General features: G+C 40.0%; 1 protein-coding gene across 2 annotated transcripts in view; it reads right to left on the bottom strand.

Annotated features, from left to right (window-relative positions):
• The window catches only part of JAKMIP1 (janus kinase and microtubule interacting protein 1), a 2,220,219-nt gene that overhangs the window by 99,698 nt on the left and 2,094,942 nt on the right, over positions 1-25,579 (bottom strand). For both annotated transcript variants that reach the window (XM_044056204.1, XM_044056206.1), the window contains exon 18: positions 23,035-23,112. In XM_044056204.1, coding sequence (XP_043912139.1) covers positions 23,035-23,112 — 78 coding nt within the window. The remainder of the gene's footprint in view (positions 1-23,034; positions 23,113-25,579) is intronic.

Here is a 25,579-nt window from a genome sequence, read left to right as displayed (position 1 = left end):
AATTCATGGCCAAAATCAGAAAGAGCAGCTCTCATGGAGACAAGAGCTCTCTGATTCAACTAAACAAGAAACTAACATGTTTAATAAAGTTCAGCAAGGCCAGTTATGAGGTCAGGATAACCTTCCAGGCTACAGACAATCATAAGACCTTCAGCTATGTCAGGAATCTTAAAGGTAATACTCAGCAGTGTACAGAACTGGTGGAAAATGGCACAACCTTCAATGACAAGGGTGACAAAGCAAATCTACTGGCTGAAATATTTAGCTCTAACTTCACCCCCAAACTACCCCCTGTGAAATCCCTTCTAATATATTCTCTCTAGCTATCAACAGAGAGCAGGTCGTGGAGGTGCTCACTAAGGCTAGAAGCATTCCTTCAATGGGCTCTGACAATATCCCCTTGCCTTCTAAACAGCCTAAAACATGACCTAGCAGGACCAGTTGAGGCACTCTTCAACTACAGCCTCAAAACACTTTATATGCCAGATGAATGGAGGGCTGCAGCGGTCATCTCTCTTCATAAGGGTGGACCATCAACTGACCCTGAGAACTACAGACCTATCAGTTTGGCAAATCTAATATGCAAAATCATAGAATGAATTATCATGGAAATGATCAACAAGGACGTTGTCGACCTACAGACACTGTACCCATCCCAGTTTGGCTTTGTTAGGAAAGGTCTTGCCTACTTAAACTGGTAAACTTCTTTAAGAAGATCACCATGGCTAAGGATGAGGAGAAAATGGTGCATATTGGCTGTGCTGACCTGGCCAAAGTGTTTGATACAATACCCCACTCACTTATTGTAGAAAAACTCTCAGAACTAGGCATAAATTCCTGCATGACTTGTTGGATTGCCAACTGGCACACATATAGGACCCAAGAAGTCAAGATCAGTGAGACTATCTCTGTCAAGAGACTATCTCTGTCAAGAGACCAATACCCCAGGGCTCTGTGTTGGGCCTGCTCCAGTTTGATATCTACTTCTCAGAAGTTAAGGCTAATGTCAAAGGGCTCTGGCTCACTAAATTCACAGATAGGTTCATAGGTGTGTAATAGGATAATGGCCCTGGAGCCTTTACAAGCCTAGTCCATAGGATTACCCTGGTATCATGCCACCCAACCTTAGTTCCCAGTGCCTCTGTCGAGTAGAGCCACTGGAGTGATCCCTGAGGTGAATTTTATATTTCCCATCCACTCATCAAGATTTCACTTGAAGAGAACCAGTGAGGTGCTCTGTTTGACATTTATGGGAAGTCTATTCCATAGCATGGGCAGTCTCTGGGTTACAAACCTGTCCCTCCAGCATGTTCTGTTGATTGTGATAATGAGGTTGAGGTCTCTGGAGCATGTGGTGTGGAGGGTTTGGAATTTCTTTAGATGTAGCATTTCTAACAGAGCTGGGTCAGACATGGCTTTGTAAGTCAAGTAGAGATCGCCTCTTTTTGAGTCTGTCCATATAGGACAAGTGTTTAAGGCCTAGGATCCTCTTTGTGGGGTAGTTTTGTGGCCTCTCCAGTTCTTGCAGATGTCTAGTGACATGCATGCCAAATGGAGCATTGTACTCGATGACTGGCCTAATGAGGGAAGAGTAGAAAGAGACAATGACCTCTTTCTTCCTGGATGCAAAACCCTTAGTAATGAGATGTGCCACATAGAAGGACTTTCTGACCACAGTGGCAATGTGGTGATCAAAAGAGAGGTTGCTGTCAACCTGTGTTCCCAGATCTCTTATAATGCCTTCTGTGTTCAGTTGACTATCATTGATGTGGTAATTCATGGGAACTGGGTTTTTCCCAAAGGGGATGATGACACATTTTGTGGCATTAAGCTTAAGGCCATGGTTCTGGCACCAGTCGTTGGTCTCACTGAGGCCTTTCTGTAGGATGTCAACACCACTTGGGGAGTTAATAATGGCTCCCAACTTGGGAGCTATCATAGATTATTCCCATGACACTGACATTCTAGAAAGGGGTCTAACACAAACAAATAAGTGGTGTGAAAACCATGGATTAAAACTCATTGCAAAGAAATGTATTATATTGCCCTTTGGGGAAACATCCACCCGTGTTAATTACTTCATCAATAAAACACCTCTAATAGTTAACCTGATAGTTAATTATCTGAGAACATATTTAGACAGCACTCTGACATTCGACCAATGTGTAGCCAAGATAGTAAGAAAATCATTCTATGTTCCCCGACTCATAAGTAAGGGTATGGCATCCAGGTCCAAGGAAGTAATAGTACCATTCTACTCAGCCCTTGTCAGACCCACCACTGAGTACAATGCCCCCTTTGGCATTTTCTTAGCCAGCACTTGCAACATCTAGAATGCCCTCAAAGGTTCCTCACCAGGCGAACCCAGGGTATGAATAACCTGTCCTACACAGGTAATCTTAAGGTCCTATCTCTGCACTCAGTCTCCTATCTCTGCACTCAGTCTCCTACAGGTTACTGAGAGGTACTCTATGCCAGGCACATATAGTGACCTTGTTTTCAGTTCTGATGGATCTCTTGCACATCTGTATCACCAGAAACAATAGATCCAAGGATGTGAACTCTGTCTACAACGTAAACAGAACCTCCTGAATGGACCAATATGTGTCTCAAAGGATCCCTGAGCTATGGAATAAGCTCCCCATCTATGTGAAGCAGAGTTAATCTCTGACCCTGTTCAAAAGAAACTTTGATCAATGAATGGGAAATCACAAATTCACCGCTGGTCCAGTTCCCATGTCTCTTATGGACAGAGGTCAACAGTATATAAATTAATCCACAACTAACATACCTCCCACTCTAATAATGACAGCTGCCAAGAAAGCAATTACTAGGAAATGGAAATCAAAATCTAAACCAGCTATAGTAGAAGTAGTGAATACAGTAACAGAGATAAAACAACTGGAAATGAGATGTTTAGACGAGGGTAGAAGCAAACTACATAGGAAAAAGTGGGAACTGTGGGAACAATACATACAAGGGAGGAATGAGCTTTAAAAGATGGCAGGACTTCAAAGAGCTATGTAATGTTTGAAACAATTGGTAGATTATAAGTGATGAATAAAGTTTGCAACTGGGAGTGTGTCAGTATGGTTTGTGATACAAAATGCTTGCAACTAGGATTGTGGCGGTGTTATTTGTTTTCATTTGTATAAATGCATGATTGCCTATGTAGTAAGTGATGGTTTAGTAAAGGTGTTTCTTGTTTAAAAAAAAGGCAGGAATTGAATAAATTATGTACTGTTGCTTAGGTTATATGATATATAGCAATATATGTGAAGTAAAATGTTTGTTATGTTAATTATAGTGTGATTACTTTTATATGAATGTAAATCTGCCTTTGTCACAAGTGATAATTCAATAAAGGTGTTTGTAAAAAAATAAATAAATAAATACCCCCACACACACCCTTAACCCTTAGCTGCCTTCTTACTAACATACTACACCATATAGGAGTGCAAGGAACTCTGGGACAAAACTGGGGTGGGTTACATGGCTAGGCTTGTAAAGACCTTGGTGGGTGTTAGCCTAGTATGAACCTATGAACTTATGAACTTATGAATCATAGAATGTTTAAGAATGGATAATTATATGAACTGTGTGAAAAGTGATAAAAAAGAACAGGATCTTTTGTAGCCAGTGCAGCTGTGCAGGCACTTTAATAACCCCAAACACAGAATTTTACATTACGAAATGTCACATTTTTGCTTTTCTAGATGGCTGCACACTGATCAACAGCTTAGTTTCAACTCTTCCAGTGTAAAAAAAAAAAAAAAAAAAAAAAAAGAAACTAAAAGACAAGGGCCAAGAACTCTTGTCACTTTTAGTAAATTCTGGCTAGTAAGTGCACTGCCTGGATGCCAGCAAAAAAGAAACTGAGAGAGTGTGAAAGAAAACCTAGAGAAAAGGAGAAGAGAAAACACTGACTGGGAAGAATCCTGAAACTGTTAAGTAAAAAGTAGTTCAAACTCCAAGAAAAAATAAGTCAAATGTGTTCAGAGCTGATTAACATAAAAGAAACACTGAAGGAGAATATCAATTCAAATTATAAAATGCTGGAAAAGTGTAGGAAGTTTTAAAGAGATATTCAATTGGGCTGATAAAACTGCAAAAAAAAAAAAAAAAAACAGAGGTCAAAATGAAGAAAAGGCAGGGTGAGTATGTAAAAAAGAGGTGTTTCAAAAAATAGTAGACTTAGAGGACAGAGCATGAAGGGAAAATCTGAGATTTTCTGTTGTGCCAGAGAAATTAGAAGAAAACGAACTGTATTAATTTTATGAAGGCACAAATAGGCAACTGGAGTGATATTCCACAGCAAGATCTTTTTAACTGAAAGGGCACATTCTATGTATACTCTAAAGCTGGCCATGGGAAAAAAAAAACAAGAACTATATTAGTAAAGATGCAATTCTACCAGAAAGATTTGATCCTGTCAAAATGTGACTAAAGGGCAAAAAAGTTGAAGATAGCAGAGTGTTTGTAGAAAATGAATAAAGCCTGGATGCAGACCTACTAACCTCAGTCATTTTACTAGACCTATCCAAGGCTTTCGACACAGTGTCACACTCTAAACTGTTGCAACAATTAGAAAATCTTGGCTGTTCCGCCAGTTCCCTAACATGGTTCTCAAGCTACCTAAATAATAGAAAACAGTCTGTTAGACAGCAAAACAAACAATCTGAATACCTGCCGAACAGCAAAGGAGTCCCACAAGGATCTATTTTGGGGCCACTGCTATTCAATATATTCATACAATTGCCAACAATTCAACCATCATCTCCTCTTCCACCAACATCTCTGATCTGCAAGATATTACTCAGAATGCACTTACATCTGTTGAAACTTGGCTAAATGATGCACAACTTTTACTGAATCCCAAAAAATCCAAACTCCTGCTTTTCTCTACAAAACCACCTATCTCAGACTTCAGAATTTTCTAACTAAACAACACAAAACTGAAATAGTTAAGACAGCAAAACTATTAGGCATTATTATTGATGACAAACTCACCTTTAGGTTCATAGGTTCATAGGTTTATACTAGGCTATCTGCCCTAAGGCATTTATAAGCCTAGCCCAAATTATTGTGGCTTACGCCACCCCTTATATGAAAAAATACTGTGCCCATTAGTTTGTTGTGCCTCTGTCCAGCAGTGACCCAGAGATGATTCCCGGGGTAAACCTACGATCTCCCATCCACAGGTCTAGATTTCTCTTGAACAGAGTCAGCGAGGTGCTCTGCCTCACATGGACCGGGATTTTATTCCACAGCATAGGGAGTCTCTGAGTGATAAATCTATCCCTCCAGCACGTCCTATTTATATCTGTGCTAAGGTTTAAGTCGCTTGCTCTAGTGGTTTTGGTGGATTTGGATTTTTGAGGTGGAGCACGTCCATTAATTCCGGGTTGGACATGGCCTTGTATGTCAGGCACATGTCACCTCTGAGCAGACGGTATGTGACTGAATAGAGCTGGAGTTTCTGCAATCTGGCAGCATATGACAGATTTTGGAGTCCTTTATCCTTTTGGTGAGGAACTTTTGGGGTCTCTCCAATTGCTGCAGATGTCGGGTGAGATACATCCCGAATGGGGCATTGTACTCGATCATTGGTCTGATAAGTGAAGAGTACAGGGAACAATGACCTCACTAGATCTGGATGTGAATCCCTTCATGATCAGGTGGGCAATGTAGAAGGTCTTTCTAACCACTTTAGCAATGTGAGTGTCAAAAGAAAGGCCACTGTCAACCTGGGTCCCCAGGTCCCTGATAACCTCTTCTGTGCTTAGTGGATTGCCACCTATATGGTAGCTTGGGGTTACCTTGTTTTTCCCGAAGGGTATGACTATACATTTTTGGCGTTTAACTTCAGGCCATGGCTCTGGCACCAGCTATCTGTTTCCGTGAGTCCCTTCTGAAGGATATCCGTGTCCGATGCACTTTCCACTATGGCCCAGTTTGCAGTCATCTGCAAACTTTGTCAGCCAAAGTCCTCCCATGTTGGCCTGTACTTCTGAGAAGTAGATGCCAAACAATAGGGGCCAAGGACCGAGCCCTGTGGGACACCACTTGTGACCGGCTTGGAGTCTGACAAAGCGCCAGCAACTCTAACCCTGTGGGTTCTGTCCTTAAGCCAGTTTGCAACCCATCTTGTGACATATGGGTTTACATTTAAGCTGGTAAGTTTTTCTACAATACCCGAGTGGGGTATTGTGTCAAAGCCTTTGCAAGGTCAAGGTAGGCTGTATGGACTGCCTTTCCCTCATCAATGGCCTTGGTGACTATTTCAAAGAAGTCGACCAAGTTCAAAAGGCATGATCTTCCCTTGACAAAGCCAAACTGGGTCGGGTCCAATGTCTGCAAGTCCCTATATCTTTGTTTATGAGCTCCATTATGATCCTCTCCATAGCTTTGCAGACTAGACTTGTTAAGCTTATGGGCGGTAATTACCAGGGTCCAGAGGCGCCACCTTTGTGGAGTGGGACCACAGTTGCCGACGCCACTCCTTGGGCACGTATCCTGTGGTAAGGCTGAGATTAAACAGCTGCCTTATGTGCGGTTTAATTCCTCATTTAGCTCGTGTAGCACACAGCCGGGGACACCATCCGGTCCCATTGATGCTGTGTTTTAGCTTTAGAGAGAGCAGCTTTCACCTGCATTTGAGATGTCCGGGAGGCTACACTCGGCTGGGATAGTTATCTCTCCTTTAGGGGAGAGGGGTGAAGTTTGCACTGAACCTGTCTGCCAGTATGTTGGCAATGTCTGTGGGTTCAGTGATTTTTGTATCATTTTGGACTAATTCTGAGCATATCTGTGAGTTTCCACCCAGGTTCCTAACATAGCTGAAAAAGGCCTTATGATTGTCCTTTGAATCCATGGCAATTTTTCTCTCAAAATTGGCCTTAGTTGATTTTATGAGTGCTCGTATTTTTTTACTAATAATGATCAGGGGTGACTTCCCTTTTATGGATTTTGTTCTATCATGTAATAGCTTTCTCCTCTTATTGTAAAGTTTGTTAATGGCTGGGGTCCACCAGACTGGACGTTTGCCCTTTGTGGAAAGAGTCTTGGTTTTATTTGGGATTGCCTGATCCATGCAGTCCTGGAGGTGTTCATAGAAGGCATTTGTAAGGGCTTCCGCAGCTTGGGTTGTGGTTTCCTCTGACTCAGGGGCCTTGAAGGATACCACACCAGTCTTGAGCAACATATTATTAATTATATATAAAAAAACTAATTTCAAGCCAGGGAAACTCTACCATCACAATCTTTACATGAATAATTCTTCTAAATTGAAACTTGCTAACACTCTGCTCATTCCTTCCCTCCTATACGGAAGCCCTATTTTTAGTAACCTCCACACATCCCTCTTCAACCAACTTTAATCTTGCTACTATAAAATAACTAGATTTGCCTCAGGCATGGCTAACTTCTGTCATCACTGCCAAGCCATCTCTGTATCGAAATGTCTTGAATTCCCCCACTACCTACACTACACCCAACCATACCTCTCAACCGTACCGAAATTCTCGGTAAATACCAGTTTTGAGTGCAAAATATTGGGGTGCCACGAATTCCTACGTGGCCTCTTTAATTTCAGAATTTCCTTGGTTTTTTTTGTTTTTGTTTTTTTTAGATTTTTTTGGTCCTGACGTCATCGCGTGCAGGACGTGCACGATGATATCTGCTTCTAGAGGCCAGTCTGTAATCAGCCAGTGCACACATCTTTCTTACCCGGCTCCTCTCCTCCAGGTAAAAAATGTAAACATTTACTAAACATACATGTGCGTGCAACAGAAATGCTTATTTGCTTAACAGCTGCAGGCTTCCTCCTCCACCAGGTAAAATAATTGTAAACGACTTATATGCACTGCGAGATAAATGCTTATTTACTTAACAGATGGAGGCTTCCTCCACCAGGTAAAATAATTGTAAACTAATATGCACTGTGAGAGAAATGTTTATTTTACTTAATGGCTGCAGGCTTCCTCTTCTAAACTTATATCTGTGTGCGAGAGAATTAATGGCTGCAAACAGCAGGAGAGTTGATGCTGTTGGTTGGTTTCGTAGTCCAAATTCAAATTAAAACTATTGCTATTGGAATGGCAAACGAAAGCCATGTTTATTGATCATAGTTGAGTGGTCAGAGTAAATGTGTAGGGGATAAGGCCTAGTAGATTAATAGTAATAAGAAAAATTATTAGGGAGGTAAGCAGCTCATTTATGTCCTGGTTGGTTAACTGGGGGTATAAGTTGGTGGGCTAGCCGGAGAGGACAATAAATCAGTTTTGTAGAGTTAAAAGTTGACTTGTATGGACTGGGTAGGTAATTCGGGGAAGAAGAATTGAGAATTGAGAATTGTCCATCTCTTTCAACTTTCTGGTTTAAAAGACCACATCTGCGCTTGTTTCCCATCTTTCCTGTAACTAACCAACTGGGTAGCACTAGAAAGCCTTAAACTGATACAAGCCTTCTAGCTTAGAAGAGAGACTTTGGAGTGATTATCAGTTTTCTGTACTTTCTTGCTGTACTTAACTGTTTTCCGCTTAAACGCAGATTTTCCAGCATTTATTGTGATTTAAAAGCTTGTTTTTTTCACATATTGTACTTATTTGACTGCCTGCACTTTTAAAAAGTTGTTTTTTGTTTAAATAACTTGTTTAACTGTTGTAGGCTACACCCTAAAGTGTGATAGCCTTTTCTGATCGTTTGTAGCCATTTAAAGCTGTTTTAAGTGTATTTTTTACTGTTTTTGCCTTATCTTTTAAAAAAAAAATTCCTTGTTTCTCTCCTTTCTAAGCTAGTATAGTCCAGTTTTCAGGCTAGTGCTGAATTCAGGGCTGTGATACTAGTTTCTGAGTTGTCCATACCTTACTTGGATAAAAGGAAGTTTCTCTGCTCACCTGTGAGAGAGGGGAGCTTTGAGCAACCTATCTGTCCCTGGAGGAGTGGTTCCAGCCCAGAAGTTAGTAGTTTATTGGCTATTTTGGGCTAATTTCTATCTCTTTCATTTGCCTACTATAAAAACCGCGTTTGCACGGTTTTGCGCACCGGGCAGAGCCGGTTAGCTACGGTTAAATTATTCCCGGCTCCACTAAGTCTCCTCTTCAGTTTTTCCCTTGAAACTAGTCTAACTCTCAACCTAAGCACTCAAAAAGCATCCTACAGCCCAGCACTTGCTCAGACCTAATAGCAAGCACTAATATACCCTGACACTGATTGCCCAGCAGGGCAAGGGTCTTTATTCACCCCTCACCAACCAAGTGACTAAGCAGCTCACCCTACTATTCAGGCATGACCAAAGGGCAATTTCAGGTGTACTCTCCAGTCCAGCTGGTGAATCTGGGTATCCTGATGCAATGTTACAACTGCCTCATGTACACAAACAACCCTCTCCTCCTATCACAAAACACTAACATATGCGAGAGATGCAATTATACAGCCAGACTGGAAGCTAAGCTGTCTCCACCCAAGACTGGAACAGACAGTCAAGAGGAGAAGGTTAACCCTTGCAGCACACCTCCAGCTGCACACAGACCTACTAAAGCAGCATTGGCAAAAAATACACATAAATACACAAAATCATACTTGGAGGCTCTAAATAAAAACCTGCAAAAGCATCAGAAACCTCCAAAGCAGACACCCAAACAACCTGCACCTCCCGTCACAAACCAGACAACACATAAAACACAAAATCAGTGTGCCGCACAATCACAACCCTTAAGGCGAAATAACATACCTAACATACTAGTAATAGGTGACTCTATAGTCAGGCACACTGACGTCCCACTCACTAGGCAAGACAAGCAGAAGGTAACTGTTAGCTGCCTGTCGGGAGCCAGAATCTGCCACATAACACAAGCACTCAGGTCACTCCAGAACAAGTACAAATATGACTCTGCCATTGTTCATGTTGGTGTGAATGACTTGAGACATACCTCCCTGGACTACATGAAAAGAGACATGGAAGAGCTCTCTGATCATGTAGCCCAGGCTGGTATGACCCTGACCCTGAGTAGCATCCTGCCCTCACCAAGAATGACACCTCAGTATAAAGAAAAAATTATCAATTTCAACAATTGGCTAAGTTTCTGGTGTCATTCAAAGGGCATCTAGTGTCTGTCAGCCTGGGACGACATGCTCGACAAGCCACGTTGCTTCACAAGAGATGGCTTGCACCTGTCACCCCTAGGCTTTCGAATACTGGCCAAGGCTCTTGCTGCCCCCATAGTGCCTTTTTTAGGTGAGGCTCAAAAGTCAAACCCACCTCCATAAACAGCACAATTAACAAAAAACTGAACGTTATGCTACTCAATGCCAGGAGTTTAAATCTCTAAATGCATGCACTCGAAGCACTCCTGAGTATGGAGAACATCGACGTCTGTGCAGTAATTGAAACCTGATTCAAGGCTCCAGAGAGCACCCCAGCACTACCAGGCTACAACTCATACCACACATTTCAGCCACAGAAAACTGACCGAAACACAAAAGGCGGGGGTGTGTCCATATTCATCAAGGATACCTACACCTCCAGATTAGTGGCGCAGCATGATACCCCCTGAGATCATCCATGTGCAACTAACATCAGGCAAATCTGCAGTGCAAATTGTGGCCTGCTACAGATCACCCTCCATGACCCAGGACCACTACTCCTTCTTTCTGGAGACACTGGAAAACATGAAGGTCCTACCAAATACCCTGATATTGGGCAATTTCAATTACCCTACCATTCACTGGGAAAACTACTCGAGTACAAACTCCCAGGCCCAGCGCTTCCTGGAATTCATCAATTCAAATGCCCTGGATCAGCTGGTAAACTCCCCTACCAGAGGTGAAAACATAATGGACCTGGTCATCACCAACATGGGTGACAGGTGTTACACACCGGAGGTCAACCCGTCACTGGTTAGATCAGACCATAAACTAATCACTCTGGATGTCCACACCCCACCACCACCCCAACTAAGGAAACCACAGTAAAAAACTTTTCTAAAGCAAACTTCACCTTACTTAAGACAGAGGTGGTAAGTTTCACAGCCCCCACGCTAAAGGATAACGTTGCCCAAGATGCAGAAACCTTTACAAATGCACTCTACGAGCACCTACAAGGATGCATGGATCGTGCCATCCCTAGCAAAACCAAGACTCGCTCCTCTAAGAGAAGGAAACCAGTTTGATGGACCCCTGCCATATACAGGCTATACAATAGAAGGAGGAAACTACTTCAGAAAAAAAGCAAATCCCAAGAAGGAAAGACATCCCTGATCAGTATCAGTAAGAAACTAAGGTCCCTCATGAAATCATCCAAGGATAACTTCGAAAGAAAAATAACCAAGGATTCAAAAGACAACCACAAAGCCTTCTGTAGCTATGTTAAGAATCTAAGTGGCAACTCGCAGATATGCACTAAACTAGTGCAAAATAGCACAAAATATACTGAACCTACTGATATTACCAACATCCTGGCAGATAGATTCAGTGCAAACTTCACCCCCTCTCACCTCCAAAAGGGCCCACAACAATACCGGAAAAGTGTAGTGTCCCAAAAATCACAGAAGCACAGGTTAAGACAGCCCTTTCAAAAGCCAAAAACGCAGCATCAATGGGATCAGATGGTGTCCCAGTCTGCGTCTTGCACAAACTACAGAACAAACTAACCCCCCACCTAAACACGCTGTTCAACCTCAGCCTCTCCACAGGCTACATGCCCATAGAATGGCACACAGAAACGGTTATTCTTCTCCACAAAGGAGGGGCCACAACTGACCCTGGTAACTATTGCCCCATAAGCCTGACTAGCCTGGTTTGCAAGGCTATGGAGTACATCATCATGGAACTCATTAACAAAGACATTGGGAACCTCCAAACACTTGACCCAACCCAGTTCGGCTTTGTTAAGGGCAGATCATGCCTACTAAATCTGGTTAACTTCTTTGAGACAGTCACCAAGGCCATAGACGAGGGAAAGGTGGTTCACACAGCCTACCTTGACCTCGCCAAGGCTTTTGACACCATTCCCCACTTGGGAATTATAGAAAAACTCACCAGCCTGAACATAAACCCCTACAACACGAGATGGGTTGCCAACTGGCTTACAGACAGAACTCACACGGTAAGAATAGCGGGCTCCAGGTCCGACTCTAAACCAGTCACAAATGGTGTCCTGCAAGGCTTGGTCCTGTGACCCCTACTGTTCAGCATATACTTCTCAGAAGTACAGGCAAACACAGGAGGACTTTGGCTAACCAAGTTCGCCGATGACTGCAAACTGGGAGCCATAATTGACTCTCCGGCTGACACGGACATCCTCCAAAAGGACCTTACTGAGACGGACACCTGGTGTTACAGTCATGGCTTCAAGCTAAATGCCAAAAATGCATAGTCATCCCATTTGGGAAAAACAAAACAACCACAAATTACCATATAGGTGGCAGCCCCCTTAATACAGAAGAGGTAATAAGAGATCTGGGGACCCAGGTAGATAGTAATCTCTCATTTGACAATCATATTGCCAAAGTAGTTAGGAAATTCTTCTATGTGGCCCATCTAATTACTAAAGGGTTCGCATCTACAAATAAAGAGATTATAGTGCCCCTCTACTCGTCACTCATTAGACCCATCATAGAGTACAATGCCCCATTTGGAAGGTACCTCACAAGACACTTCCAATAGCTGGAAAGATCATAAAAGTACCTCACCAAGAGGATTACTGGCCTCAAACATATGTCCTATGCAGCCCGACTGAAAAAACTCCGGCTGTACTCAGTGGCATATCGCTTACTCAGAGGTGATCTCTGCCTGACTTACAAAGCCATGTCCAACTCAGAATTGATGGACATGCTCCACCTAAAGAAATCCAAGTCACTGCGAGCCACGCGCACTAGTGATCTAAACCTCGCCACAACAATAAATATAACATGCTGTAGGGATGGATTCCTGTCACCGAGACGCCCCATGCTTTGGAACAAAATTCCAAACTACATTAGGCAGAGCCCCTCACTAACACTCTTCAAGAGAAACCTTGACGAGTGGATGTGTAACAGAAAATACACCCCTGGGATCACTTCACTGGCTCTGCTTGACAGAGGATCAGTTAATTAATCAATGGGGTGGCGAAAGCCAACACACTCTGGCTAGACTTATAAATGCCGTCGGGTGACAGCCTAGTACCTACCTATGAACCTATGAACCTATAAGAAGATTAGCAGAATTCCTGAGAGTGGGGCTTAAAAATTGATCAAAGAAGCTTTTGATCATGGTCAGTTTCAGGGGGCTATAAGTAGATTATTCTTGTTCTGTGTGGCTGGGGGGGGGGGTTATTGTTTTTGTGTGAAAGAATCTTAGGAAAAAGGACTAGTAAAAATGTTAATCAGCAGAGCACTAGAATTGTGAGTCATGGGCCTGGATTTAATTGTAGTATGTCACTAAGGATGGGTGTAAGAAGCAATCTTCAGATTAAAAGTCTGACACTGAGTTTAGCTTCTTAGTGAGGCTTTTTCACACCCAGTCTTCAGCTTAAAAGTCTGATACTGAGGTTAGCTTCTTAGTGAGGCTTTTTCTAGTATTAAGGAATATCAGTTTTTCATAGTGTTGAAGAGGTATGGCTTCTAATACAACAATTAGTATAAAGCTGTGGTTTGCACTACAGATTCAGAGCACTCTCCACAGAATATGCCTGGTCAAGCAGTGATGAATGCACAATGCCTGATTTTAGTCAGCCTGGTACAGTGTGCATCTGTTTTAATGCCTAGCTCTGGAATGGTTCATGAATAAGTTACATAATCTGCAGTAATTAAGATTCAGATTGGTGACTCTACTGGGACAGTTATACAGAAGTCTGTTTTGTTTCTAAGAGGTGAAATTGGCATGGGTTCAGGTCTTGTGTTGGAACTATATAGGAGTCAAGGTTAAGTGTTTTGTAGTCTGTGTATTCGTAGTTTCAATACCACTGATGGCCGACGGCTTTAAAGTTTAAACCAGAATAGAGGCACTTGTGTGTGAGTGCAGGCTGTGAACTTAACTATCAAAAATGCCAAAACGGCATGAGAAAAGAAACATAACTATGAGATCAACAGCTGCAAACTTAACTATTAGGAACAGCTGGAGAAACTTAACTATGAGAAACGGCAGTAGAAAATTAACTGTGATTAACATGCTTTTACTTAATAGCAGGCATTATGCTATAGGCGGGTGTGTGGAGAAACTATGCTTAACTTATTTACTTTGAGAAATGGCAGGAGAAACTACTGCTTTTACAGGTGTGAGTGTGTGTGTGTGTGTGTGTGTGTGTGTGTGTGTGTGTGTGTGTGTGTGTGTGTGTGTGTGTGTGTGTGTGTGTGTGTGTGTGTGTCTTACATTTACTGGCATTACTGCTTTACTCAACTTATTTCCTGTGATAAATGGCAGGAGAAATGACTGTTTTAACATCTAGGGGTGTGCGTGTCCTTACATTTACTGGTATTGCTGCATTAACAGGTGTGGGAGGGTGCGATTCATAGGTGCTTATTAACAGCTGCAGTCAGTACTTTTGAGAAACGGGAAGGGATGCTTTGTGCTTTTACTTAATGGCAGCAGATGCTTTATGCTTTTACTTAATGACAGTAATTTTGAGCTTTTACTTAAAAACTGTTTGTGAAACTTCCTGTCTTTCATGAAGTGCATGGTAACACTGAACATTTTATCCTAGCAATTTTTCCAAGATTATACAAGCAATGTTTACACTATGTCCCTGGTTTTGGGCTTTACCCCCCCCCCCCCAATACATTTTGGCTTTTTCCAGATTTCTTGTGCTGCATAATTCTTCAGGGGGAGAGAAGTTTAGTGCTGTTTATGCCAAGTCTGCTTGTGTTGTTAGTAGCATAACAGGTAGAAAATCAAGTCTGTTTCTATTGTTAGTAGCACAACAGGTAGAATACTTGCTTTTGATGCAGAAGGCTGTGGATTCTACTCCCACAGTATTTAGATGGATTGTTGATACTGTACTGTGTTGTACTTTTAAAGGGGGTGGATGCTGCAGTCCTAAGAATGTCCTCTTTGGTGGAGGTACCTAGTAACTATGAATCTATCAGTGAGACATCCATTCCCTATTGCAATATTACTAGCTTATCATTTTTTAATGTAACATAGGCAATTTATTCCTCAAGGGCAAAAGACACTTTGTAGATGAAACAATGAAATATTAAGTTGTTTGCTAGCAGCAATCTCTTAATTAGTTTCAGATCTTACAGATCTCTTTAATGTTGAATTATTTAGATGACTTTTACTTCTGCAGGGATTGTGCATATTTACTGATATTGGTGGATTGGAGAAGTCTGAGTAGACTTTTATGATGAAAATGTTCTACATTGGGTAGTTTTGTCATTATTGGTTCACATTTTGTTTCATTGCTTACTGGAAAATGTTCAAAACAATAAATTTAAAATGCACTCTAAGTGTGCTGTATTATACAAGAAATGTAATTTAATACAGTCAGAAAGGTGTATCAAAGAAAACATGCATGTTTTATGTGCAAGGGGCCAATGATTTGAAAATAGCCCAAAGGTAGTCTTTATCCGCCAGTGGCCAGATGCATTTTCTTTGAATGTGGGTTTCAATGCTGTTTCCATGAATGTGAGTTCCAAGGGCAGAGAAATTTTAATGCTAAGTCTACTTTCATTGTGAGACTGTATTGATTTGTTTAGCAGATGTCTATTAGTGTTTGTGCTATAAAATGTAATATAAAAGTTTTAAATTAAATCCAGATAATCACTGTAGAAGTAAATCAGTGCGCACATTACAGTGTTTATGGTAAATGGGGCAAAATAGCCAACTAATGGGACATGGTTTTTGTGAGTGGGGAGGGAAGCAAACTCAAAGACAGCCCTGGGCTATGCCACTGATCAGTAGGCCATAGAGAATGACTTTTGGAGGTCCTAGCAAACTATAATATTCTTTTGCTAATATTAGAATATTGCCTGCCATTAAATGCCCTGCTTTTACCACAAAACTCACATACTACAAATCACTAAAAACAAAATCCTAAGGTACACCATCTTCTCCCTTCCCAGTGAACATCATTGCTACACATTAAAAAAAATGTTTACCATTTACTACAGGGTCTGGGCTGAAGCCATATTTTGGTGGTCTGTTCTTCAGTTTGCGTTTGAAAGTTGGTATCCCATAATTCCATTGGAGTGACGGGGTTACATAATTATGCAAGCAAATTTTATGTTAATCAGCATACAGATTTGCACCTATTTTTCATGGGCCTTTGTTCTGACTTTTGATGTTTCCAGGTTGAGAGGTATGTATCCAACTAACTCTTGCTCACAAATTAATATTCAAACCTAACTGCTGAGCACTCCATTCTATCCTACAATCATACATCCCATCCCGTAACCTACAGTCAACTAATAAACATCTATTAAGTGTAACCAAACCAAAGAGACAGTCAATGCTTATTCTCTCACAGCATGCTAAACTTTGGAATGCTCTGCCTTCGCAGATCACACAACTAGACTCTTTAAAATCTTTTAAAGCTGCACTAAAAGACCATTATCTCAGTAATCCCATCTGTTCCTGCCTAATCACTACCAAACCACCATAAACGCTACACCATACTGTTCATATCTCCACTCCCTTTTTCTATTGCAAAACTCTGTTCTTTACTGAACACAAATTTTAACTTTTGTATTACTGTATCGAAATTTGTATTCTGCATTGTATTTTGAACTTTGCACTACCGTTATTGTATTGCATTGTATTGTAGTGGAGTGGACATCTTTTTGAAACATTGTATTTAACCTCTGTGCATGTGCCTAATGATCTTTCTAAACACCCATGTCTAATGCATTATACTTCTGTGTTGTATTTCTTGTGGAGCTTTTCTCCCCAGGCCTCCACTGAAAATGGGTCTCTGACCCAGTGGACTTTCCCGGTCAACAAATGCCAATAAATAAATAAATATTCACCTCTCTGATAAGATGTGTCTTTGCAGAGGAACCAGGCAGGGGTGTCCTCTTTCCCCTTTGTTATTCTTGTTATATTTAGAACCACTGGCAAAGAAAATAATGGACTCAGAAATTCAGGGATATAATTGGTATGGTAATCAAGAAAAGTTGATTTTATTTGCATACAATATTATTTTGTACCTGACAAAACCAGAAAAGGACATTTCAGTGTTGTGAAATATTATGAGACAGTTCCAAGTGTTTTTTTTTTTTTAATAAAATTAATGAAGATAAAACAATGGCTATAGCTGTAAATTATGTGCCCACACATGAACTTGTACAGCAATACCAATGTTTAATTAAACATTTAGGAGTATGGGTTTAAAAGTATTCTGTTATGGTAGCTAAGGATATGTGGGAAGAGACTAAAAAGATAATACAAAAACTGATAAACTAGAAGCTCTTGCCTATGGATTTGGGTAGCAAGATACAAGCAGTAAAAACTGTCAGTCTATTTAGTTTTATACACAGGTCAGGCATCTGACAAATACTGGTCTGTCAAGTGGGACATCTGGGGAAGATAATTCTTCCAATACAGAAGGTGAATTCGATTCACATTTATGTGAGGGATTACCCATGTCCAAAAGAGACAATTTATCACACCCTCTCAATTCAGATACCGACGAGGGGGGCGGAAGCACAGGAAACATAACATCCAAACAAAGTTTGGAGACACTCATGAAGATCATGACACAGCATTAAGTTCCGATTTTAATGTTCACAATATTTCGTCTGTTGATTTAACTAATGTACAAATCAAATTATTAAACAAAGGGCTCAATTTTGTTCCTGGGTTTTTTGTCTCCGAACAGTCTCTGGCCCAGGATGTTATCAATTTTTGTCGTATATTGAATTTGAAGGTGTTTTTTGATAGTAATGTTTGTGATGCACCTTGTGATACAGTTGGTGACTTCAGATTTAAAAAATCCACTTTTACTCCACCTATGACTCATTTAGTAGGGGTATTTCAAAAAAATGTCCTTCGGGACATACATTGTCATCTTAAGGATTTTCCTGTTACTTATAATAATCTGACTACTGAAGAACTATGCAGTTTGGATGAGTTGATTAATAATAAAAACCTTGTCATTATTCAAGCTGATAAAGGTGGAGCGGTGGTGGTACTAGACAAAACTGCCTATGATAGTGAGGCCATGAGACAATTGGGTGACATACAATATTACCGGCAGATGCTTGTGGATCCCTCTCCCCATTTTAAGTGCCAAATTGATGGATTTTTGACTGAGGCAGTGGATGAGGGTATTATTACTCAAGATGTCAAAGAACAGCTATTGGTTGGGTCACCTAAAAAACAGTATTTATACCTGTTACCCAAGATCCACAAACATGCCACTAATCCACCGGGGCGACCGATTGTCTCGGGACATGGGTCCCCATCAACCACTATCTGAATATTTGACTCTTTATTTAAAACCATTATTGAGTCAAATTAGAGCTAGGATTCAAGACACCACCCAATTTTTGGATATTATTAATAACTCCCAACTTCAATCTCATTGGCTATTATGCACTCTGGACATTACCTCTCTTTACACTAACATTCCACACTGGGCGGGTTTACAAGCGTTGGATTATTGGTTGGCTAGATCAGGTTTATATCCATCTGGATTTAATACTTTTCTTGTATGCCTAACAGAATATGTGCTGTCAAGCAATGTTTTCTATTTTCACAATCTTTGCTATTGGCAGAAGCAGGGTACTGCTATGGGTGCTTCTTTTGCACCCATATATGCAGATCTGTTTATGGCATACATCGAAGAGATTGTGATTTATGATGTTAAACACAATATTTATATGTGTGAGATGGATATCTGGCGTCGGTATCTGGATGACTGTTGGTTGGTGTGGAAAGCTGATGAACAGTATCTTATGGAATTTCTTGAATATCTGAATAACAACATATGGGGGATTGAATTTAAATTGACCTATAACAAATCGAGGATAGTATTTCTCGATGTAGAAATCATTAGGAATCAGGATAATACCCTATCTTCCAGGATGTTCAGAAAATTTCCGGAATTTAATTCAATATTACATGCTACCAGCTTCCACCCGCAACATGTCATCCAGAACATACCCAAATCTCAGTTTCTTAGAGCCAGGAGAATCTGTTCTAGCCAACAATCCTTCCTTGATGCCCAAGATGATTTGACTAGCAGATTTATTAAGAGGGGATATCGTCCAGGTTCGGTACATCTAGCCAAAAGATCTGTGTCTAGTCTAAATAGGGAAGATTTATTAACATACAAAGACAAGAGTAACTGTCACCAGTTACAACCTTTACGTTTGGTAACTACATATGGACGGAATACACAGGGCTTTAAAAATATCATACAGAGACATTGGAACATTCTTAAAGCTGATTTAAAACTTTATTCTATGTTGCCAGATCAATGTTCCTTCTCATTTAGAAGGGGACAGACCATTGGTTCAAAATTGAGTCATTATAAGAGAGTAGGTGTGGATTTTTCTGAACAAACTCAGCGGTCTATCTTAGGGAAACCCATTGTTGGATGTATTCCCTGTGGACATTGCTCATTTTGTATTCGTGTTTCACGTACTAATGAATTCACCAGTAAAAATACCTCACAAGTTTTTGATATAAAGTTTTGGGCTAACTGTAACACTGAGTGGGTCATCTATTTGGTGACCTGCAATTGTTCTGCTTTCTATGTTGGAAAGACTTCCGAGCTTTCCGTCTCAGAATTTGTGAGCATTTGAGTGACATAAAAAGAAACGATTAGTAATGCTTTGTATAAACATTGTTTGAAACATGTATCTGCTTCATATAAATTTGTTGTTATTGATTGCATCAGGGGGAAATGTAAAGACAAACAGTTTTGGCAGGAATTACTTAGCTCCAAGGAGAAAAAATGGATCATCAAACTTGGAGCTTTGTTTGCACCTGGTCTTAATGACCAATTGTGAATTCTGTGTTTGGATTGGCCCTTGAGTTGGACCCATCCATATATATGTGCATGTATTGTGATACTCTGTTCTTTCATTTTATACTTCACTGAAGAAGGCTCAGAGGAGCCGAAACCGGTTTGAGGATTGTTGCTTTTTTGTTCAAAAGCTTTTTCTGCTATTGGTATTTACAATAGCAGTATTTCAGGGGGGTGTTTTCTTCCCTCTTGACAATAAATGTTTTTTGATATGGTTACTACCAACACTTGCTGGCTTTTTTGTTTGTTGCTAGTTATCCTGCTTTTGCCGTGCAAGGGTTCCACGGGCACCTGCCGCTTTGTTGGATGGGTCTTTGCAGAGGAACCAGGCAGGGGTGTCCTCTTTCCCCTTTGTTATTCTTGTTATATTTAGAACCACTGGCAAAGAAAATAATGGACTCAGAAATTCAGGGATATAATTGGTATGGTAATCAAGAAAAGTTGATTTTATTTGCATACAATATTATTTTGTACCTGACAAAACCAGAAAAGGACATTTCAGTGTTGTGAAATATTATGAGACAGTTCCAAGTGTTTTTTTTTTTTTTTTTTAATAAAATTAATGAAGATAAAACAATGGCTATAGCTGTAAATTATGTGCCCACACATGAACTTGTACAGCAATACCAATGTTTAATTAAACATTTAGGAGTATGGGTTTAAAAGTATTCTGTTATGGTAGCTAAGGATATGTGGGAAGAGACTAAAAAGATAATACAAAAACTGATAAACTAGAAGCTCTTGCCTATGGATTTGGGTAGCAAGATACAAGCAGTAAAAACTGTCAGTCTATTTAGTTTTATACACAGGTCAGGCATATTTTTATCTAGCAGTGAAAAAGTCATAGATATTAATTAATAAAGAGTTGAAGGATTTTATCTGGGAAGGGAAGAGGGCATTTAGATTACCTGATTTGACATGATATCACCCTGACTATCAAAAAAAAAATGTGGTCAAGGGGCAGATGATACGTTTGTCCAGAATAGTAAGCCAAAATATTTATTTTAGAGTAGAACTTGACAAGTTGATAGATATGTTTAAAAAGAGAGGGTACCCTTCTGATCTACTAACTAATGTTAGTAAATAAATTGAGAAAAGGAGAAGTAATGACTTTAGGTCTATTTTGTTGGACACCAATAGAAATCTTGGCACATTAAATGATAACAACAACCCCGGTCAGAACTACCATTCTGGTATGGTTATTAATTATAACCCGATGGGAATAAAGGTTAAGAATATCATACACTCTGTATGGGGCAGTGTTTACTCAGGAATTAAAATATATAATTGGGTCTGTTCCATGGTTTATTAACAGCAGAAGTTTGAATTTGAAAGATCTTTTTGAAAAAACGTCTGGGACAACTAGTCAGAGACCTGCTAGGAAGGGGAAATGCGGCACATGTAGTACTTGTAAATTTATTAACGATGGACCATATGTACACATATGCAGTTACAAGAAGACACTGAAATGTCCTAGGTACTGTAACTGTAACACAAGCATGGTTGTGTATGTGGCTACATGTTTATCCTGTATTGCATTTTATGTGGGCACGACCACAAGAAAATTGAGATTATGAATACTTGAGCATAATAGGGACATTAAAAACAAAAAAATCTACTAATGCCCTATTTAATCATAGCAAGAACTGTAGTAATTTTAAAAGATTTTTATTTTTTTGTCATTGATAGACTGTCAAAACGTGATTTTGGAGGAGACCTTAAAACTTTATTGGAAGTTAAGGAATGTTTTTGGCAGCTACTCCTGGATGCATCTAAAGCAGCGGGCATTAATGACAGTATTTCAACAGTGTGTGTATTAAAATATAAATCTCAGTTTTTATAATGTGTGTACATTTTAAATGTTTATTCAGCATTATATTTATGGCTAGGTTTATTTTCTTATCTTTTTATTGTACAGAATTCGTAAGTTTGTTAACTTTTAATATTGCTGTAGCTTTAGTATAGACAACAAGTTTTTGTACACTAGGTGTTTGCTTTCAGTGTTGAAGGGAACTGGATGCTAGGGGGTTATATGTTTTTAACAATTTAGAGTTTAATTTGTTTAATTAATTTGTACTAATTGATATATAAATGCTATTAGGGGTGTTTTACACTGACTCTGATGAAGCCCAACTGTGGGTGAAAGCGCTTAGTCAGTTTGGTTGTTCTAATAAAGCTGATGTTCCTTCCTGCCAACAGATCTGGTCTTGTTCTATGCAGAAAAATATTTTGCAGGAGGAATGATGTTTAAGAAAAGGCAGGAAATGAACAATTTATGCAATATTGGATTGATTATATTGTAGAGAAGAATATATGTGGTATATAATATTGTAAATGTGAGCTTGTTAAGATGGTCTGTTTACTTTTATATACATGTAAGATTGCTTATGTCACAAGTCAAAATTCAATAAATGTGTTTTGAAAAAAAACAAAATCAAACAACTGTCACTTTTTGAACCATGGAAAACATATTCCCATCTAAGGAGCCATCAAGGGGAGGCATCAGTGTTACAGCCATACATACAGCCAATCATACAATATATCAGTTTTCATATTATTAATTAGTTGTTGTCTTTCGGCTTTTCCCGGTTAGAGGTCGCCACAGCAGACCTCCGGTCTGCTAATGATTGGCAGTAGATTTTTACATGCCAAGTTGCCAGCCCTGACGCACAACCTTCAATGAAGGTATGCCCATTCACGCATATCTCCACACAGAAGACGCTTTAGCTGAGAATCGAACAGGACAACGTCTTACTGTGAGGTGACAACGCTACCGCAGCACCACCACCGCAGTTCATATTATTAATTAGTATTTTCTTTATTTTGAAATCTACTACAGAAAGAATATATTTACATCTGACAAAGAAAAAAAGCAGACAAAGCATTGCAGTAAAACCAGTTTCTTTGCATGCAGACTTTTTTTGCAGAAGCAGGAAATCACAAGACCCTATTATGCCATGGTCCATATAATTAAAGTTCACTCATTCTGCATATCAGTAAGGAAGCCTAATCATGTTTGCATTTTATGTCTTATTATTATTTTATCATGCCAGCGTATGATGATAAAATCTTAGTAAGTTTCTTACCATGTATGCCTGGTCCAGAGCTTGTTTTCTGTAGTCCAGTTCTTCTTCTAGATAACCTTTCTGCTTACTGAAATGATCCTATGTAGTCAACAAGGAGAGGAAAGGGACAGAAAGAAAGAAAGAAACACAATCAGTGCTGCACTAAACATGTTGGTATATTTAAGGCATAGGTCTGGACTTTTTCTACCACAAGTATTTGATGGGACAGACAAAACATTCCTTTTATCCAGAAGTGCAGTCAGACTGGAATTCTGATCATGATTTCAAATATTGCAGTTCCTTGCTTTTTATAATTACAACTTCTCGTATTCAATTTTTTTAACACCTGCTGCAGTGAAAAACTGTATAGCATATGCTACAATGTACCAGTGCTTTTGCAAATGCTAAAACATTTAGAAAAGACAATCAAATATTTTTATGAGCATCAGCAGGAACATTACGTGGAGTATTTCACCTATTTTTAAAAGAGAGAAAGGATGAGCTCCATATGCATTAACTATATATTTTTATTTAGTGATGCCAAAGCTATGTTGGAACATTTAGCAGTAATTCAAGCAGGTTATATGTTTGAATGTACAATAAATATGCATTTTAAGCAACTATGAACATCATTCAGTAGAAAACTGTCCATGGACCAATGTGCTTTCCTAGTTAATAAATGTAAAAATGCAATAAAATAAATTACTGTAGCCTAACACTCATGAATCAGTATGAACTCTTGTAAGATTGCCCACATCCCATTGAATCCAATGTTCTATAAAGCAATAACCATCCACTCCTGTTCATAGGTTCATAGGTAGGTACTAGGCTATCGGCCCAAGGGCCTATGCAAGCGTAGCCAACAAGGTTCCCTGGCTTATGCCACCCAAGAAAGTTATTTTCCTGTGCCACTGATGAACAGAGACACAGAAGTGATCCCCGGGGTGTATTTCTTATTTCCCATCCACTCATCAAGATTTTTCTTGAAGAGTGCTAATGAAGAACTTTGCTTGACATAGATGGGTAACCTGTTCCAGAGTATGGGAAATCTCTGGGATAGGAATCTATCCCTCCAGCATGTCCTGTTTATTGTGGTGACAAGGTTTAAGTCCCTAGAGCGTGTAGCTCAGAGGGATTGGAATTTCTTTAGGTGTAGCATGTCCAACAGCTCTGGGTTTGACATAGCTTTATATGTTAGGCAGAGATCACCTCTGAGTAGGCGATATGCTACGGAGTAAAGCTGGAGTTTTTTGAGGCGGTCAGTGTAGGGCATTTGTTTGAGTCCAGTAATCTTCTTTGTGAGGTACTTCTGTGGCCTTTCCAGCTGCTGCAGATGTCTTGTGAGGTACATTCCAAAAGGGGCGTTCTACTCTATAATGGGTCTAATGAGTGATGAATAGAGGGTAACGATGACCTCTTTTTTCCTGGACGAGAACCCTTTTATGATGAGGTGTGCCACATAGAAGGACTTCCTGACTACTGTGGCGATGTGACTATTAAAGGAGAGACTACTGTCCACCTGGGTCCCAAGATCTCTTATCATGCATTCAGTGTTAAGTAGATTGCTGCCTATGTGGTAGTTCATGGGTACAGAGTTTTTACCAAAGGGGATGACACTGCACTTTTTGGCATTGAGCTTGAGGCCATGGCTCTGACACCAGGCATCTGTCTCAGAGAGGCCCTTCTGTAGGATGTTCACATCATTTGGGGACTTGACTATGGCTCCTAGTTTGCAGCCATCTGCAAACTTCGTTAGCCAGAGGCCTTCTGTGTTAGCCTGTACTTCAGAGAAGTAGATACCAAACAGGAGCAGTCCCAGCACGGAACCCTGTGGTACTCCACTTGTCAAGGTTACTAGCACCAAGTGTACAGAACTCTCAGACAGGTTGGGTACATAGACAGAAGAACCTGCATAATAAACGTGAATAAGTCTAAATGCAAGACCCATCAAACTAAGGTTGCAGTATGAGATGCCTAATTTATGTTCTTATGACTGCTGATTGCCAAGAAGACAGTAGAATTAATTAATTTCCTAGATATCATAATGCACTTCATCTGTGGGAACAGTAGCCTCACTTTCCAGGTTCAAAGAAGAGAATGATCTAGATCTGTGTCATCTCCGACAGTCAAGGTTAATGCCTATTTAGCAATAACTCAACCTTGCACACACCAAGCTATAGAAAAGTTAACTTCATTTTAATATTTGTGCTTCATTGTTTCCTAGCAGTATCTAGGAAAATGTGGCTCTGTCATGAATGATACCTTTCTAGAATATTAAATCAGCTGAAGATTATGATCTGAACCTGCTCCATAACTTTGGAATAGATTCAAACAAACAGGGAGGACACCTATGAAATATGAGAGGTCCCTGATTTTGAGGTCACCTAATTAATCCACATCCTCTCCTAAACTGTGGCTATATATATATATATGCTAATATTTACATAGGTCGTACTTAACCTTCTAGACTGCTATGCATGAACCCTACTACATTATCAAACTGCAAGAGATGTACAGATAAAGGAAGAGGTACTCAGGTACATACTTCCTGAACATGACCTGACAT

The sequence above is a fragment of the Protopterus annectens genome, chromosome 14.part0, assembly GCF_019279795.1.
Source record: "Protopterus annectens isolate FY-2018-M chromosome 14.part0, PAN1.0, whole genome shotgun sequence".
NCBI lineage: Eukaryota > Metazoa > Chordata > Ceratodontiformes > Protopteridae > Protopterus > Protopterus annectens.
The sequence above is the reverse complement of the archived record's forward strand: the minus strand, read 5'-3'. Positions and strand labels throughout refer to the sequence as shown.